Source organism: Crocodylus siamensis, chromosome 15 (assembly GCF_052110815.1).
Source record: "Crocodylus siamensis isolate JL-2025a chromosome 15, ASM5211081v1, whole genome shotgun sequence".
Taxonomy (NCBI): Eukaryota; Metazoa; Chordata; order Crocodylia; family Crocodylidae; genus Crocodylus; species Crocodylus siamensis.
This window is the reverse complement of record NC_143409.1, coordinates 6,008,234-6,025,436: the sequence shown is the minus strand read 5'-3', so window position 1 is coordinate 6,025,436 and position 17,203 is coordinate 6,008,234. Positions and strand designations below refer to the sequence as shown.

At 49.5% G+C, this 17,203-nt stretch overlaps 1 protein-coding gene across 1 annotated transcript in view; it reads right to left on the bottom strand.

Moving 5' to 3' along the window:
• Nucleotides 1-17,203, bottom strand: part of IGDCC3 (immunoglobulin superfamily DCC subclass member 3) — a 180,481-nt gene that overhangs the window by 20,491 nt on the left and 142,787 nt on the right. The window contains exons 8-9 of the mRNA XM_090029075.1: nt 7,518-7,765; nt 6,770-6,934 (exon numbers count right to left, since the gene is read on the bottom strand). Of these exons, the coding sequence (XP_089885201.1) occupies nt 6,770-6,934; nt 7,518-7,765 (413 nt within the window). The remainder of the gene's footprint in view (nt 1-6,769; nt 6,935-7,517; nt 7,766-17,203) is intronic.

The following is a 17,203-nucleotide window of genomic DNA, read 5'->3' as shown; positions in this document are numbered from 1 at the left end:
AACTTTTACTGGACCGTGCCATTTCATCCAAACAAAGATAGAAAATTGCAAACAAGACCTCCCATAATTGCCCTTGCCTGCTAATCTCTCTTGGGCAAGACAAAGGATAGTCTGGACTTTGTTCTTGAGGAGAGGTTTTATGGGCCCCAGGGATACTGTGCCAGGCCCAACAGTCAAATGTTATTTAGGGGAAACAGCCTAGGCAAGCAAACTTCTAGAGGTGCTGAAGGTGCTGGATGCCAGCCATTCACAAGTGGCTCTTATTCACTGTTGTCATAATAGGCAACCTCTGCTTGCAGGCACATTCCAACAAGCTTCACCTCACTACCACACTGGCATTTTTGGCCCTGTTTGTTATAACACACGGGGCCCAGAGAAAGAATCCATGAATCATTTGCCAACTTGCACTCCCTTCCCAAGGTGCAGCTTACATATCACCTCTGGATTTGGCCTGTGAATTGACCTGAGTGCAAGGAAATGGCTGGTCACAGGGCTCACACGGTGAAGGACAGGAGGAGAGCAGTGCAGCTCACAAGAGGATGGAAGACGATGCAAATGAGTCTTCTCTCCCCAGGCCCATTGTACACAACAATGGGGCGAAATGCACTGCAAGATAAGTGATCTTGCCCCGTGCCAGGGCGGGTCTGCACACGAGAGCAGGGGAAGGTCTCTCTGCCTGAGATGAATCACTTCTGTGTGATGAGCTGAGCCTTTGGTAGCCACAGCAAACAAAAAACTGAGCATATCCTTAAATAAATACATCCAAGTTGGCAGGGTGGGACATTTGGCTTGGTACCACCTGAACAAAGCTGAAATGCTTGGTGGGAGGCGTAATCCCTGGATATGGCAAAACTAGCCTACTAAGTTCAAAGACTGCATGGTGCAGCAATTTCCTTAGAGATGGCTCTAGGGTTTTTCCCAAACCTTGTTCAGGCCATATTGAAACACCTTAGCACAATAGCATAGATTCTCAGCTCCGCCACTTGCTTTGCACAGACTCTGCCGGTACAAAGCAGCAGCAAAATCCGGTAAAGCTGGCCACTAGAGGACTCTCTGGCATAGAGGACTTCCAGTAGTAGCTAGCTTGCCATCAGTTCCCCCCAGGCCCAGAGCAGAGGCTGTGGGAAGGGAGAGGGGGCAAGCGGAGTGCATCCTGGCAGTGTCCAGCTGCTGGGGTGGCTCAGGTAACCACTGGCAGCAGGCACAAGAGAGAAAGCAACCCTGAGACAGCTCATGCTGAGCCCAGACACAGAGCAGTCAGACCCTAGAGGAGGAACACTGAAATCTGGGGGAAACTTGTCTGCCGTTTGGACAGTTCTTGGCCTAGCCACCACGTACAACACCTGGATCTGGACTTGCATCCAAGCTTCCCTATATATTCAGAGCCCTTTGCAGTTAGCTTGGCCAAGGTGCTGCTGGCCTGTTGCCCAAGGCATAAGAATGGTGCATCCCTGAAGTCTGGCCATTATGCAGCTTAGCTGGAACTCCCAAGTTCCTGCCAACTGCCAAAAGTTGGGCAAGATGTGAGAGCCCCTGGACACGGCATTGCTACGGGACATAGGTACTCTCCCTCTGCTTTTGCAGGATGGTGCAGTGCATGCCCCAGGAATCCTCATGAAAGACAAGTTTCTCTCCAGCTAGTTGATGTCTTGCCTTGCTATGGAGAATCTATACAGGGGGCAGAACTAGAATCACAGCAGTTCCTGAAGAACAAGGGGCATTCCTGGAGCTCTTCTCCATCCTGGACTCTGATGTGGAACATGCAGCTAACTGCAAGCATGCTCCAACGCTCTGCAAACAAACAGCTGTCTGCATGTTCCAGGCAGGTGCCCACCAGTCTGATCTGCACACAAAAAGCAAGGTTTGGGCACAAATGAGCATGCACTGGTTGCGTATGCAAAGCCAATGGGCACATCTCACAGCAAGCTGGCTGGGATTCTGCCTTTTGGGGCAGCACCGCTTCTTGGAACATGAAGAAAAATATTGTAATTGGGAAGAGGAAACTTTATCCCAGGGAACAAAGAAACACTAGCATTGGCCATCCTGATTTGTGAAGAGTCGGTTTTATTTTATGGTCTCAGAGCTTTACATTTATTAAAAACTACAAGAATGTCTCACCTTCAAAACATGGAATATATAGTATTCACTCAAAATTTAAATATATAGTATTGATTATATGTACGTACTAGTAGAATGCAGGTGCTATTTATAATTGCATTACATAAATAAGTGTATACAATAAGGAAGTATAGCTGTGTGTGTCTGCAATATATATGTGTGTGTATATACACACATGCACACAAGCATATATGTGCTTCACAGAGGTATATATATGACACAAAACGTATCTAACTTATGTGAGGTGTCTCCCTTTTGCTAAGGGATGGAATACTTGTCTTCCTCTTCAGTGCTGTTTGGAGTTTTCCCCAGGTCATTTCAACTGTCTTCTTGAAGTCATCTTAAGCTGAAGATGACTAAAGGAATGGTCTTCATCCTAGAGAAATGTCAAAAAGTTCTGGAGAAAACCCTAAAAAGCATGAAAAGACAAGAGTAGGCACCTGTGCTGCTTCATGAAGCACATGTTGTTTGAGATATAACAGTTCCATTACTGGGTTGGTATCTACAGGTGTTTCTCAGCACCAACCATGCAAAGCACCTCTTTATCTGGCTGCTGGAAGGTTGAGCAACAAGCCTGGGTGTTGGAGTGGATTCTGACCCCATGCACATACAGATAAATTGAGAGCGAGTCCATTGGCATCCGTGGGGTTTTCCTAGATTCTAGCCAAGGTGCAGCTGAGTACAGCCCTGCCTATGATGCTCTTTCTCGGCCTGTGCCATGTCATCTTTCCAAGCCATGGGATAGGACCGACTGCTTTCTTCTCCCATCACGTCATCCTTTTCGCCCAAGGTCAGACTTGCATGCTGCATCTCTGGATCCCTAACCGAGCTCCCTGCGTGGCTCCGTCACTTCCTGCAGAACATATACTTTCATTGACAAGGAACCAAGACTGGAGCCTGTGGTGCAAACCTCCCCAGTGTAGCCCGAGGAGCTGCTGCATTTCAGCAACAGGCCCAATCCTCTTCTCACCTCACGCTAGTCCACATGGGGAGTCACTGCCAAAACGGAGTCACAATAGGGCGAGCTGGATTATGTGTGCTCAGAATTGGGCCCCAAAGCTCTAAGAGAAGGTGCAGACTGCTGAAGTGAGAGATTTGGCTGATTTCCTAATGCAGGACTCACTCATTCTCTCCCTATCTTAATCTCCTGCTCCTCTTTCCGGTGCCTTGTTGCTACTCCACTTCTCAACACATTGCTTATCTCAATGGCCCGGCGCTGCAGATAGCTGTGCACCGGCCCCAGTCCAAAGGAGCTCAAGCTAGACAAGTAACGTAACGAGAAATGATGAAAAGAAAATGGGGAGAATAGAGAAGAAAGAAGAGCAGAAAGGAAGATTTCTCCAGAGCTGCACAGAACTACAATTCCTTTAGAGAGTTGCAAAAAACTGAGATCATTTCCCCCTTTGGTATTTGTCTCCTCCTTCTTTCTTATTGCACCTAGTCACAAAGCAAAGAGCGGAGAGCAGAGAGAAAGCAGGACAACCAAAGGCAGTTTGGAGCGAGGCTGCATAAGAGAAGCATGTGTGCATGGTATTATTCGTGAGACACATACATTCATATGCTTTGAACTATGAAATAAAATTGCAAAGACAGTGACCGGCATCCACATCCCTGCCATCTGAAAGACTCCCAAGGGTGATCTTCTTGTCTAAAAACTAAGGGTCCAATGCAGATCATTTCACCCTTGGATAGCTTCCACTACTTAAGGAGAGCTTGTACTTAAGGCCCCAGATGTAACAAACCATGAGATGCCCAGATCCTGTATGAAGTTAGATTCTTAACTGCCTGGCATATTTCTTCATGATATTATGGCCTCAACATCCTCGCTTACTGGAAGTTTTATATGTCCTTCAAGAACCACGCAGCTTAAAGCTGGCTGATATCTGTACCCATTCTGGAGGTGCGTGTTTTCCTAGTTAAGCAGAGCCCGGTGGGGTAAGCCAGTGCAGAATCAACCCCTTTACTTTGTTTAAGAGAGAAACCTCGGAAATCAGTGGCTGTATGGTGGGTGTGGCTCAGGCATGCAACAGGGCGGGATTCTGAGTGCAGTGGTAGTGCTCATCTGTCAGCAAGCCAGGAAGACGGCCCCATCCCGAGAGCAATGCCACCACATCAGCTAAGACACCGTGTCCAGAGTACTGTGAATAGAAGAAATGGCATTCCCCCTGCACTCACGTCAGTTGGATTCAGACACACATGCTCATTTCCGCTGTCGTCCCAGGCCAGGTCCCATCCTGCCAGTGAGATTCCACCCCAGGAGGCACCTAGGCACCACATGAACGTTTCTAGCTGTGCTCGCACCTGGCTTCAGGCATATCATCAACCCAGTTGTGTATATAGACCAAGGCCCCTGCAGAGTCTGCTCGTGCAATGTCCGTTCTACCTACTGTCCTCCTGGGCAGAAAATTATGGGCTGGATTTTCAAGCAAGTTGCAGAAACTCAGAGGACACAACCAGGCCATAATTCGGCTGCTTGGTCCCAGCAGAGAATGCTGCTTTGGTAGGGGAGGTTTCCTCTAGGGGCAGCTCTCCGTGAGGAGCATGTAACCTGGCTTGCTCATCCGTAATTAAAATACAGCTCAATGTCTGCATTCAGTTGCCAGGGATGATGTTGTTTTTAAGGCCAGCATGGCAGCCTTGTGCCTTCAGATGTAAAAGATCCAGGAAATGTATTGCCCTCTCACAAGGTACATAACCGCATAAGGCCTGAGTTAAGGCAAGCTTGTCAAAAAGCCTTGCCCAGCCTGCCCCAACCTATGCCAAGAAGCACCAGGTTTTATGAGGCATGGAGGGGCTGTGAGCTACTGTGGCTGAACTCAGAGCTCTGGGTCAAGGATTTTAAAGCTTCTGCTGAGTCCACCCCTGTCTGGGCACCAGGGGGAGAGGCTAGATGAAAGGAAGGCAGGGGGACTCCAGAATGCCAAGTAAATAGACATGCAAAGTAATAACCCAGCATGTCCCACCACAGGGATAGAGTAGCTCTTTAATCTTAGATCCTGTAGGAAATGCTCACATCCGCTGAAAACAGGGCTCAGAGCTGAGCCCCCAGATTGGAGTCAGAGCAGCCATTTCAGCTGCATCTGAATCAGGCCCTTTGTCCTCCTATCACTGTCCTGCAGGACTTCATGTTTCTGAAAGAGACCCCTTGGGGTGCGATGCCCCTCTCCAATACATCTGCTTTGAAACAAGAGATGAAGCTATTGAGATAAGCCGTGGTCTCCAACTGCCTGAAATGTGCTGGGGCCTAAGCTCAACGCTGGTGACCAAAGGCTGTTCTATCTGATGGCCTGGGACTGTGGTTTTAAGCCAGCATCCTATGGGCAAGTCCTGCATCACACTCTGCTACCATGTTGGGGGCACTCACTGGCAGTCTGAGCAGAGACGCTGAGGAAGCAGAGGCTCCTGGAACCAAGCTACCTTCTTACTAACCTCTCACTCCAGGTCAAAGCAGAGCAGATGGGAAGGCCACTGTGGCCACCGGCCATGCTGCACTTGTGCTGTGGATGAAGCAAGGGCTTCTGTCTCCAGGGCTACTGATCAACTGGCTTTAGGAGTAGAGCCATCAAATAAAGAACATGCACTAGACCATCCTTTAGGAAAGGCTGCCAGTGCCAGAGCTGGTGCTGCAGCATCTGGGCTGCTGGACAGTACTGAGGCCTACTACTGTTTAAAGCTGATGATTTAATGAATTACTGTTGTAGGGCAAGGACCAGTAATGGGCGTTCAGCTCTCACTGGCTTCAGCATAGCTGGCTGAAGATGGAGGGCTGCTGTAATCTATGTCAGCTGCCAGGGTACGGATATCCTTGTTATGCCCCATCCTATGGGTACATGCTTTGGGCCAAGAAGGTAAGTGCAGCTACAGGGTCTGTACATCTTAACACGCTGGAGGGGTCAGGTTTTGCTACTACCTGATCTTTGCCCTTCATGAAACAATGTCAAGTCATGCCATTGAGAACACTGGCCCAGGGACCGGCTCTCCTGAGACAGGGAGCTCTTTCCAAGAAATAACCGGGGTTACTGCATTGTCAGGGCATAGGCCTGCAAAGCCCTTCACTCCCAAGGGACTGCATATAGGCTCAATGAAGAACCCGATGCCTGAGGTCTTGCAGAGCCATGTCCCCCCTGAGGGGATCAGAGGAGCTCATTCATTTTCTGGGTAAGGAGAAACATGTCCAAAAAGACCACATGAGGCAGTTGCTAAAGAGTTCGAGAGGTCTCTGCAGGGGCGGAGGCAGAGACACCCACAGACATGCCTTGCTTGCAATAAAAGGCTTTCTTTTGGGGTGTCATAAACAATCCTGAGGCTCTCACTCACTGCAGGCCACACACCCAACATGAGGATGGCAACATACCAGAACAAGACCCCTGCAAAAACTGACAGTTAGCCCCCACATCATGCTGTGAGATATAAGGTGTTGCAGAGACCGCCAGCTGATTTGGTCTCGCTCTCTTCTGTTCTGCCAGGTTAGAGAAAGTCCAGATGCTCCTCAGTGTAGCCAGGTAGGGGGACTGTATGTCACGTTCCAGAGCATAATAAGCAGGGGGTGGGGGGGCAGTACACAATGAAACACCAAGTACGCACAGCAACTAGGCTGACATTGTTGCTGCACCCCAAGGTTTGCAACCATCCAAACTTTAGACTTCCTTACCTTCTCCCAGTGTGCTCACCACCATGACATCAGAGGCTTTGCTAGCTCCCCGGGAGGTGTATGCCTTGATGTAGAAGCTGTAACTGGTTGAGGGCTCCAAGTCAGTCACAAGCTGCTGGAAGGTGCTTTTGCTCACGGCCTCCTGATACTCCATCTCCACCGGATCTGGAATGCAAGAGTGAGCAAAAGCAGAGTGGCGTGAGGCTGCAGGAGGGTAATGCAACGGTGCTCGGGAGCACATGGATAATAGAGTGACACCTGAACAAGCCATAGTTTTCCTTCTCAGTGAGGAAGTGTGTTGATAGGTGGGTCAGATTCTTCTCCACCTGGAACCTTTGCCATGGACTTCAGCTGGAGGGAAAGGACCGAGCCTGCAGAGCTTTGCTTTTCCATCCCTCCCACAGGAAGTGCCGTGCTGAGGCTGGCTAGTTTAGAGCCGGCTCTAGTATGTCCATAGGAGCTGCAATCATGCCTCCTGACCACAGGGCAGATGTGCCCTGGCAGCTTGATTCTACAAGATGGCAAGACCTTATAATCAGGGACTGAGCTCAGGACATGCCAGCTTCTGGGGTGGGGGAAGGTGCTCAGTGCCTCACAGAATCAGCTTATGCTACTGGTTTTTGTTGCCTGTGCAGACAATCCTAGCTTGAATAGGCAGGAACATGATTGTTGCTACTGACAATGTCCCTGCATCGTATCCAAGTGCCCAAGGATGGGACCTTTTGAGCATCCAAGCCAGGTGCCTTACCTGCAGCCTTCCTTATGTGCAGCACATAGCCGATGATCTCCTTGGTATTCTGCAGAGGCTCGCTCCAGGACACCTGGATGGTGGTCGCAGAGACAGTCTCAGCATTCACATTCTGGGGAGGGCCTGGCAGCCCCTCGGCCCATAGCACAGTCAGGCGGGCACTGGCCTGAGTGGAGCCGGCGCTGTTCTCCGCAATGCACTGGTAGATGGCTTCGTCCATCTGGCTGATCCCGTAAATGGTGAGTGTGCTGGAAACAAAGGCAGACAAAACAAACAGCAGCTTTTAGCTTCACACCTTGTAGCCCTGACCCTAGCGCTATCAGGCATCGCCATAATCTCATCCAAAGGGTGTGAAATGTAGAGGTGGGATGAAGCCTAATTAGGGACAGTGTCAATACCTCTCATTTGGCTTCACTATTTGGGCCAAACTGGGTTTACAACCAGGTTCCCACCTGGATCTGCATATTGATGATTCCATCTCAAAAGAAAGTCAAAGGAGGAGGAGGAGGAGGTGGCAGATTATCTTGATATTGTAGTCAGGCAGCTTGTCTCTGTCTTGGATTAAAGAGATTGGGGTCACCCCTAACTGAGTTACAAAGGAAAAAGAATGCACCAAAGGACTTTTGCACATGGACTTTGGAGAGAGAACGAGGTGTTAACAGTGTAGGTCTCATGTACAAATTGGGCAGACTACACTGTTGAAAGCAGAGCATCCAGCACCAACCTGGTGGAAACCAATGGGACGTGAGCTCCCAGTGCAAGGCTGTGTCAAAGAAGGCAAATACAGCCCCTGGGTGTAATAAAAAGAGAATAGCACCAAGGTGAAGAGAGGTGACTGCCTCATGCCTGACTTGTTCCTCTGGCTTTCACTTGGAACCTGCCCTTTCTCAGCAGACTGCCAAGTAGCCCTTTCCCCAAGATCAGCTGAATTGCTTTCACTGCAGATCAGAGACACCTGCCAGCAAGTTCCTCCATCTCAACTTTACAGCCAGAAGTGGGGTGGGGACTTTGAGATGGTCTGTTGCCATGAGGGTGGGAAGCAGGATAAGTATACTAGATGCCACGTGGGATGGCAAGGAAGTCTTATATTCAACCAAAACAGAGGTGCTAACAGCAGATATACCTACCTAGCTTTGACCCAGCTGGTACAGGTAACAGCAAGCAAGGGAACAACGGCACTCACCGTTGCACCGAATGCACTACGGCATTCACCCATACACTACTAACGTGACAAGGTAGGATCATGGTAATAGCTACCGACAGGGAACTTGCAGAGGCACAGCACGTGATACATAAGCCAAGTCTAATCAACCCCAGTCAGAAAGCCCTCTGGTGATGTTGTAATTATATTATAGCACATTAGAACAGTCTTAGAGTAACATTAGAATTAGCCCATTTATCCTGCAGGGTGATAGCCTCAGCTTTTGCCTTTGTGTTATGAAAAAAATAAGGCCCGATCCTTGCAAGTGTCTGGGGAATATTCACAGCCTTGCAGAAAATCTTGGTGTGTATTTCTGAGGCCAGGGTCTGAAATGTCCACATAATTAGAACCACTCTTCAAAAGAGTTGCTGGAGGCTTCTGCTTGGAGGCTCAGGTGCTGCTTTCAGTCGCACGAGATAAGAAGGATCGCTGGCTCTTTGCTCAAAACCATTTCTGAAGGACAAAAAGGCCAGGCGTGCCCAGTGCTCCCCCAGCCACCACGCGAGTATCTCAGTAGGCTCCATGAGACAGGACGGGGGGGGGTTTATTGGCAAGGTGGTAAGAGGAAAGATAGGATGATTAGATGCTATTTGCACCTCGGGTAGTTGAAGTGAATTGCTATGTGGACAACTGCATGGGTGTATGACAAGGGCCATTTATAACAGAGACCATTTCCTAGCCAGCGAGGAGGTAATGGGAGCCCAGGTTTTAAAAAGAAAAAGCCAACCACTATCAATCTGAGAGAGCAGCACCACTGTGCATGGTTGCAGCATCACCCCAGCTGGCTGTTTAAAGTTTAAAACAGCTGTTTGACAGCTCTGGGCACTCAAACAGAGCCGTCGATAAGCGCTCATGCCGTTCAAGTGTTTCCCTCAGAAATCAAGCCCAGAACAAAGTGATTCAAATCATCGTGATCCAGTGGTTACACAAAAGCATAAGTAATATCCAATATTTATCCAAAATAGCCTAACTGGAACTGGAGGCAGCCTGTGAAGCTAAATCAACTGGGCTTAATTTACCAACAACAAGGCAGGAGTTTGAGAAGGTTACAAATAAGACAAGTTTGTGACTTGCTTGATTGCGTTAGGCAAGGATTTTTGTGGGGCACATCTTTTACTGGACCCATGGCATGGTTGGGATGAAGTTAGAGAAGCATTCAAACACAAGCCATTCACCAGGTAGCAGTGTGTTAAAAAACAAGAAGTTGGGAAGGTGGGGAGGGGATAGTCTCAGCGAGAGATAATACACACTCCTGTTCAGGGCAGTATGGGAACACAGAGCGAGTGAGCACATGCTGGAACCTTTATTTAAAAATAAAAGACAGCCGTAGAGCCGATGCTTGCTGTCAACTGGAGTGCAAGCAGAGTCTCTCTCGCAAATTGAAGTGGTTGGGATCATTGCTATAGCACACCCTAATACTTGAGAAGTTTTCTTCCATCAGTCATAAACAGAGTTACCTGAGCTCATCAGTGAGAGCACACATCCCTGCCGTGCTCTTCCCTTCCCCGCCGTGTGAAGGGATGGAACGAGAGGTGAAAGGAGTCGAAATCTCACAGACAGCCCTGTCTTTATCAATGCACCATGCTAGCCCGCTGTAAATACTGGCACAGAGGCCGGCACGGCAGCCAGCATGCTTCATGTCAGGGGCTTGCACCAGCTCTGATGCCCAGCCCTGAGAGGTGGGAAATCCAAAAAGCCAGAGAGCGAGTCGTGCTCAGTCTCTGTTGGGTGAATGGCTCCAGAAAACTCTTCTGCCTGGCCCAAGCAGAACGAACAGGCCCTGGAAGAGTCAAGTCCCATGCTCCTTTCTGAGGTTGGCAGGAAGGTCTACACACTACAGAGCCTCGGCAGCGGGGGCAAAGGGGTCAACAGCTGTAGCACCAGCCCTGGGAGCTGGCTTAGTATGAGACTGGTGTCCACAGCCGCCCCCAGCTCAGCTGTAGCTACCCCTTCCACTGCCGCCAGCCAGGGTACAAGAAGTGCTTGTTACGCCTGTGGCCGAGAGCATGAATTTACAAGAAATCATTTTGTTCTGCGAGGGGGAGAGGGCTTCCAGCCAGGTCAGGATCAGGCCCCCTGCTTCTGCAAATGAAAAACAGCAAGCGGGAAACCGAAATTACAAATAACCTGATGGAGCCCTGCCTGTAGATCATCTCAATGCTGGTTGTAACTGCAGCAAAATATTGGTCTTCCTGCATTACAATTTATTACTACTGTTGATTTAACATTCTTATTTCTGCCCTGCAAATCATCAGGGCTATAGGAAGTGAGCAAATGTTTAACAGTCCTCTATTTATGTCCTAGTCTTTTGTTTCCTTGGAAACATTGTAAATGGAACATGAAATGTGATGGTTTCAGCTGATATGGTGATTTCAGTGAATCAACCTTAAGCTCCTCTCCTAGCCATAGGCTCCATCTATCTGATTAAATGAAGGAGGAAGGGGAGGCAGGGAAGGAAAGTCCCAGCGTGTGGCTAAACTGGTCAACAAGCCATGATTTTGGCACGGCCAGGCGGCAGAAAGGCAGGATTATGCAATGGGAAGGCTGTATCTGCAGCTCTGCATACAGCAGGCGGGGCAAGGAGGAAGCAGGTATGCTGCTGCCTTCTGTAGCAGCAATATTAGGATGACTCCCATGAATTCACGCTGCATCTGTCTACTGAGGAAAGCCAAATCAAGCCTGGCTCTGAAGTCAAGCACAGCATTAAGCTTCCCAATCGTGGACAAAGCAAACCAGGAACAATGAGAAGTGTTGAGGTTCTCCTGGCTTACGGCTGCTTTTACTTTACATGTTAAATATGTTACAAGGAGAGAAGAGTCAGCAAGGGAGAGAGCAGCAGCTACACATGACCTACTCCTTACTGCTGTGGTGTGGGGTCAAGGACAGCTCTTCCAAGGGCCAGGGCGGCTTCTGGTGCATGGGGACATTTGTCCCTGGAGGTGGGAAATGCAGGGGTAGCTGCACTCGCTGAGGGGCAGGTAGGAACTTCAGCAGCAGAGGCAGCAATAGGGGATGAACAGCATGCATTTTGGGGAGCATCCACACTGGGCTTTGCAACAGAAAGAGCTTCCCAGACAGAGCTGGGCTGGCTGAGATTGCCAGGACGATGCAGTTAGCAGCATCCCCCATCAAGCTACCTGTTGTGGGGGTCCTAAAGATATGCCCCTGGCATGCTAAATGAGGCACATCTCTAGGGCTCTAGGAGCCCACAACTTAAATTTAAAGATGGTGACTCCTTGACCTGTCCCCTGCAGCCACAGTGACCAGTCTATCAACATCCGCTGTATAACCACCCTTCAAGTGTTTGAAGCCCATCACCAGCTCCCTGGTCTTCTCTTCTGCAGACAAAATCATTCCCATTTTTCCAATCTTCTCTCGTGTTTCCTTGACATTTAACAATTTTTGTTGCTTGCCTCAACAGGCTGATTTTTCGTAGGGGAATGTTATGCATAAAAGGGCACAGGACATCGCCACAGCAATGCAGCCACTTCACACCCGACCTGTTAGCAACCACTGGCCCTTTCTCTTTTATGCTCAGAGGGCAGAGTGAGAAGAGATTAACAGCCGCTTTAAACCAAGCCATTTCCTGCACATGCCAGAGCTTCTGATGCAACAGGTCTGTGGGATGCTAGCATCAGGACCTGGGCTGGGCACTCCCTGTGATATTTCACAGGCAGCAGATACTTTACCAACAAGACCTTGATATCCAGCACTCAGCCACATTAAACAGCTAAACCCCCCACTTGATTCATAGCTTATGAGATTCTGCACCAGCCGACAACATTCCTCCGGCATATTGTCACGTCTGAAGAAGGACGAGGAGAACGAACTCTCTGAATGCTGAAGACAGCAGCAAGCTGCAGTCCAGATTTTAGAGGTTTGTAAACATTCATTTGCCTTGAGATTTGCAAGTGTGGGCTTGAGAGCGTGATACAGGTCATGGATACCCATTGCCTATGGAAGGCGGACGCAACCAGTATTGTGTTACTTGGGTTTGTGTCACAGGCAGGGGTTCGATAAAGTTATTAAATGTTCAGCTCAACCTAAAAATCGTGAGGTGGAGAAACGGAGTGCAGAAAAGCAGGCAGAAAAACCGCTGGGCCTTCGAAAGGATCCACAAGATCCCTCTCACAAGGCACAGCCATGCAGCACCCAATGGAAAAATCTCTTGTTCCCTGCAAAAAGGGCAGGGGAGACCATGGTACTGCTGGCAGGGGATTTATGAAAGTTGGATATGTTCAGCTGATTCTAGAAGGAAAATCATTCCCATGCTCCGGAGAAAGGCAAACCCCACCACAGTCCTGCCCATTCTGATCTAGGGGCAAATTCCTTCCTGACCCCAAATCTCAAGATTGGTTTGGCCCTGGGCACATAAGCAAGACCCTCTGGCCAAGCACCAGAGAAGTAGATACAGCAATGGACCACAAACTCCCTCCTGTGTGGGTGGATTGGCAGAAATCAGGTTCTCTCTCTCTCCCAGACAAACAGTGAAAAAAACTAACACCGTCAGACTGGCAGAAATCAGAAAAGGCCACTGTCTGTCCTTTCTGGAAGCACCTACAACATGAGCATCAGTCGTGACTAGCCTCCAAGACACCGGTTGAAAGCCAGTTCTACGACAAAGCCATGGAAACCCCTGGGTCGGCTTCCTGAAGATACCACTAGCAAGCATCAAGTTGCCTCTTCAATACTTAGAGCACAAATTCAGCCTGCCTTTGCCCACCCCAGAGAAATCCCTGGGGGTGAAGGTGTTGCTTAGTGCAGAATCTGGTCCTGTTTTCCCAGGTTCTGCTTTTCACTGAAGGCTCAAAGAAAAGCCAAGGGCCTAGTTGCCATGCACTCCCCTCCCTTTTGAGCAACAGATGAGTGTCTCTGGGTTTCGAACATCTGAAATATGTGAGTGCCCTTTCTTTCTTCCTGTCAACAGAAAATCTGTCACGTTGGGACATCTGCTCTTTGAAAACTTTTCCGTGAGTGCCAGACTGGAGGCGGCATTAACACATCGGATGATAAGAGATGCCGGGACGCTTTCTGTCGGTCGCTAAAGATGCTCACTGAGTGGAGAGCTCAATCAAATTTTCGCACAATACCCTGACAGGCATTGAGAAAAGTGGGGAGCAGAGCTGCTGTAGATTCACACCAGGCTGAGCTGGAGTGTGGGGGGAGCGGCCCTTCCAAAGCAGCATATTCACAAGCTGTCTCCCAGTTCACAGGCAATCAAGATGACTGATCTCACTCGGGTCAGGGGTCTAGGCCAGTGACCAGAGCTCAGCTTTGCAAAGGCTCCTCCTCCAAAAAAAAAAGAAAAAGAAAAAAAAGGATGAGAAGTGAAGGAGCCCTCTTCAGTGAATCAACAGCACAAAGAAGAGGGGCCTCCTTGGAAGGCTAGCAGCATGTGCACACACAAAAAGGAGAAAACGGGATGAAATTAATGCAAAGATTAGAGTAGGTTGAGTTGTGGGAGCATTGTCGGTGACAGGAGTATGCCCCAGCGCTGCATTCAGATGCACAGTACTCCCCCATTCAGCAAACTTCCTGCATCATACTAGAGCCTGCATGACTATATTCGCTATGGGGTGCATTGTCCCGGCCCATATAGAATGAATAACTGTTTCAGAGCCACTTGCCAGTGCACCGACAGAAAGGAGCTTTTGCTTCAAGTGGTGCTTGCTGGCTTCTTTCCAAAACCGTCCTGCATTGGGAAGGGAGAGATGTTCACACTAAAAAGAAGCAGGGGCTTTGCAACAGCACGTTGGAACCAAGTGACAACCTGGATTCCCCTCATGCCATGTCTTGAACTCCAGACTGAAGGTCTCTGAGGGCTGTGGGGTTGGGGCAGAGCATATCGATGCAATTCTTTAGCCTGTGGGAGGCTGGAGTCAGGCCAGACGATCAATTTGTGCTTGGCAGGCATGTGCTGGCACACAGAGGTCTCTCCTGGCCAGGGTTTGGGTCAGATGCTAAAGGTGTGCCCTTGCACAAGCTCTCGGCAAGTTCTCCAGAACCAAGGCAGTAAGAGCACAAAAGCAACTGGTGCTTTAAAAAGGGGAAGGTAAGTTCATTACTATGGGAGAGGCTGATAAAGAGGCTGCACATCTAACTGTCCTGTGCTCATCCCCAACACCCAGATCCTCAAAGGTAGGCTGGCACCTACCTACCACTGATTTCAAACGTTTCCTGTTGATTTAAGTGGGAGTTAGGACTCGCAGTCTGCATGGCCCTGAGGTGGGTAACCTAACCAGTGGAGCAAAAGACTACAGACTCACCCACCCCCTCAGTGAACACCCACAATTACAGACCATGGATGAGCTAGGCAGAATTTCAGTCTAAGAGTTCACGTGAGCACAGCGACTGGTGCTGTGTCTGCCTACGCATCTGAACCCAACTCAAGGGAACGGGCCTTGGCTGCCCTATATCCTGCGTACTGCCTACCTGAACTGGTTAGCGATGCTGGTCAGCTATGCAGGCAGTAGCAGGATGTACCCCACACACTCCCTAAACCATGCTCAGGGTCAACAGGGTGACAGAGTTTCAGTCTGGAATGCCCCCAGCCTTTGCAAGCTTTGACATGTCCAATGTGTCCTCTCAAGAGCATATATAGAAATACACGTACACACACACACACACACACACACACGTGCACACACAGAGGCACAGCATCTATGTCATCTCTAAGACTCCCAAGTGGTGTGCAGGGGCGAAGTGCACTCACACCCCACACTTCAAAACCCATTTGAAACGCTCCTATAACTCAGTCCTAACACTAAGGCACACAAAGTGGTGAGGAGGAGGAGGACCTACCTTCCCATTAAGGGTTTTCCAGGGACTTAGAAGTGACATCGAATTTGGGGCAGGGTAGACAACACTAGTGAGACTGAAGAAGTGTCATGCCTACTTGATCAAAACTAAACCCTCGCCAAGGCCTGGCCCTTCCAGAGTTCAAGGGCTCTTAGTCTTCAGTCCATGTCCATCTCACAGAGAGGGCTCAAGTGGGCCAAGCAGAACCGAGACAGGGTTCTGAGCTTTCCCACATCCAAAGATGTTTCAGTTTGGCCCAGTGCTGCAATCAGCTCCCAAGCGGGGCTAAGCAAGTGAGAATCATGTCCTCATTACAGCTGGGGGAACTCTCCCAAAGTTGCTTGCCCGCAGCCAGCAGTGGAGCTGGGAGTAAAACTCAGGGGCCAGGTTGTCTGCTGATGCAACAAGATGCTACTCCATTGACTCCTGAAGGATTGCCTCCTTCCTGCACAAGAAGAGAGGCTGGCACCAGGCTTTCCAACTCTCTGCTCTAAATAAGACCGGCTCTTCTGAATTACACTGTTCAATGGCTAGTTAGTGCCTGGTACAGAAACTCAAACCTGGAGCATTTAAATTACTTCTCAAATACAACAGTCACTGTGACTAACTGCACTTGGTGGGTGCGCCCAGAAAGTCTTTCTGCATGTTCAGGATCCCAGAGGATCATTCAATATTTAAAGAAAAATCCATGGAATAAATACAATTGAAGTATTTAGTATTTTACATGTGGATATGCAGGGCAGACAGGAAGGAGAGCTCTTCATTGCTGTATAGAAGCCCCTGCCCCCAGCAAGGGATGTAAGTGCTGCTAGAGGACATGGGAAGCCCTTGGAGAAAGGGTGAGCAGGAGTCTTGATGCTCTCAGCTCCAACCCCTCCTCAGCCTGGCCACTGGTGCAGACTTATGGGGGAGAGGCCCCCCACCCCAGTTAGCCCATCCTAACCAGCAGGTGCATCACTGAGGCGACATGGTGGGGTGTTCAGGGGTAGGCTATAAAAGGAGGAAGAGGCATCTTTTTGGAGCTGTCTGAGGATGGAAATTAATCCCTTTTCTGTGCAACATTTTGGAGGGATGCTCATGACCCTGAATCAGCCTCTGAAAGGCCAGTAGGATGGAAGGAAGCGCTAAGAAACCCACAGCCATAGGCTCACAGCAAAATAACCACAGTCATACATGATGGGAGGGGACAGAGGTCTAGCAGTGTCAGATGGCCTGCAATGGCTGCAAACCCATCTGGTGGGACGCAACCATCTGATCTCAACACGTGATCCCAGCACAGGGTAGAAGAGCCAGGATGAGGATGATGCCCTTTTTGTTTCACTGGGCCTTGTGCTTTGTTTCAGGGAGTCTCTGTGCCATGTGGCAGAGGCAAGGTCACCGGGCAGGCTCTGCAGAAGCTGCATCCAGCACTGAAGTGCTTCCTCACCAGGAAAGGGCTATCTCACTCCCCAGCCCTATTAGTATGAAGCTTGCTAGTGTCTGATGCCGAACGGCACTTCCAGCACCAGGAGGATGGGCACTCAGATAGACTAGCATCTAGCAGAAGCACTGGAATGAAGCACAACTATGCGCACGCGTGCTGCAGGTAACAAGACAGTATCCAAGTGTATTTACTGTCAGATATTTTCTCTGAGGACAACCAACACCAACCCCCTCTTGCGGGAAAGTCAACCGAGAGACACCTCCG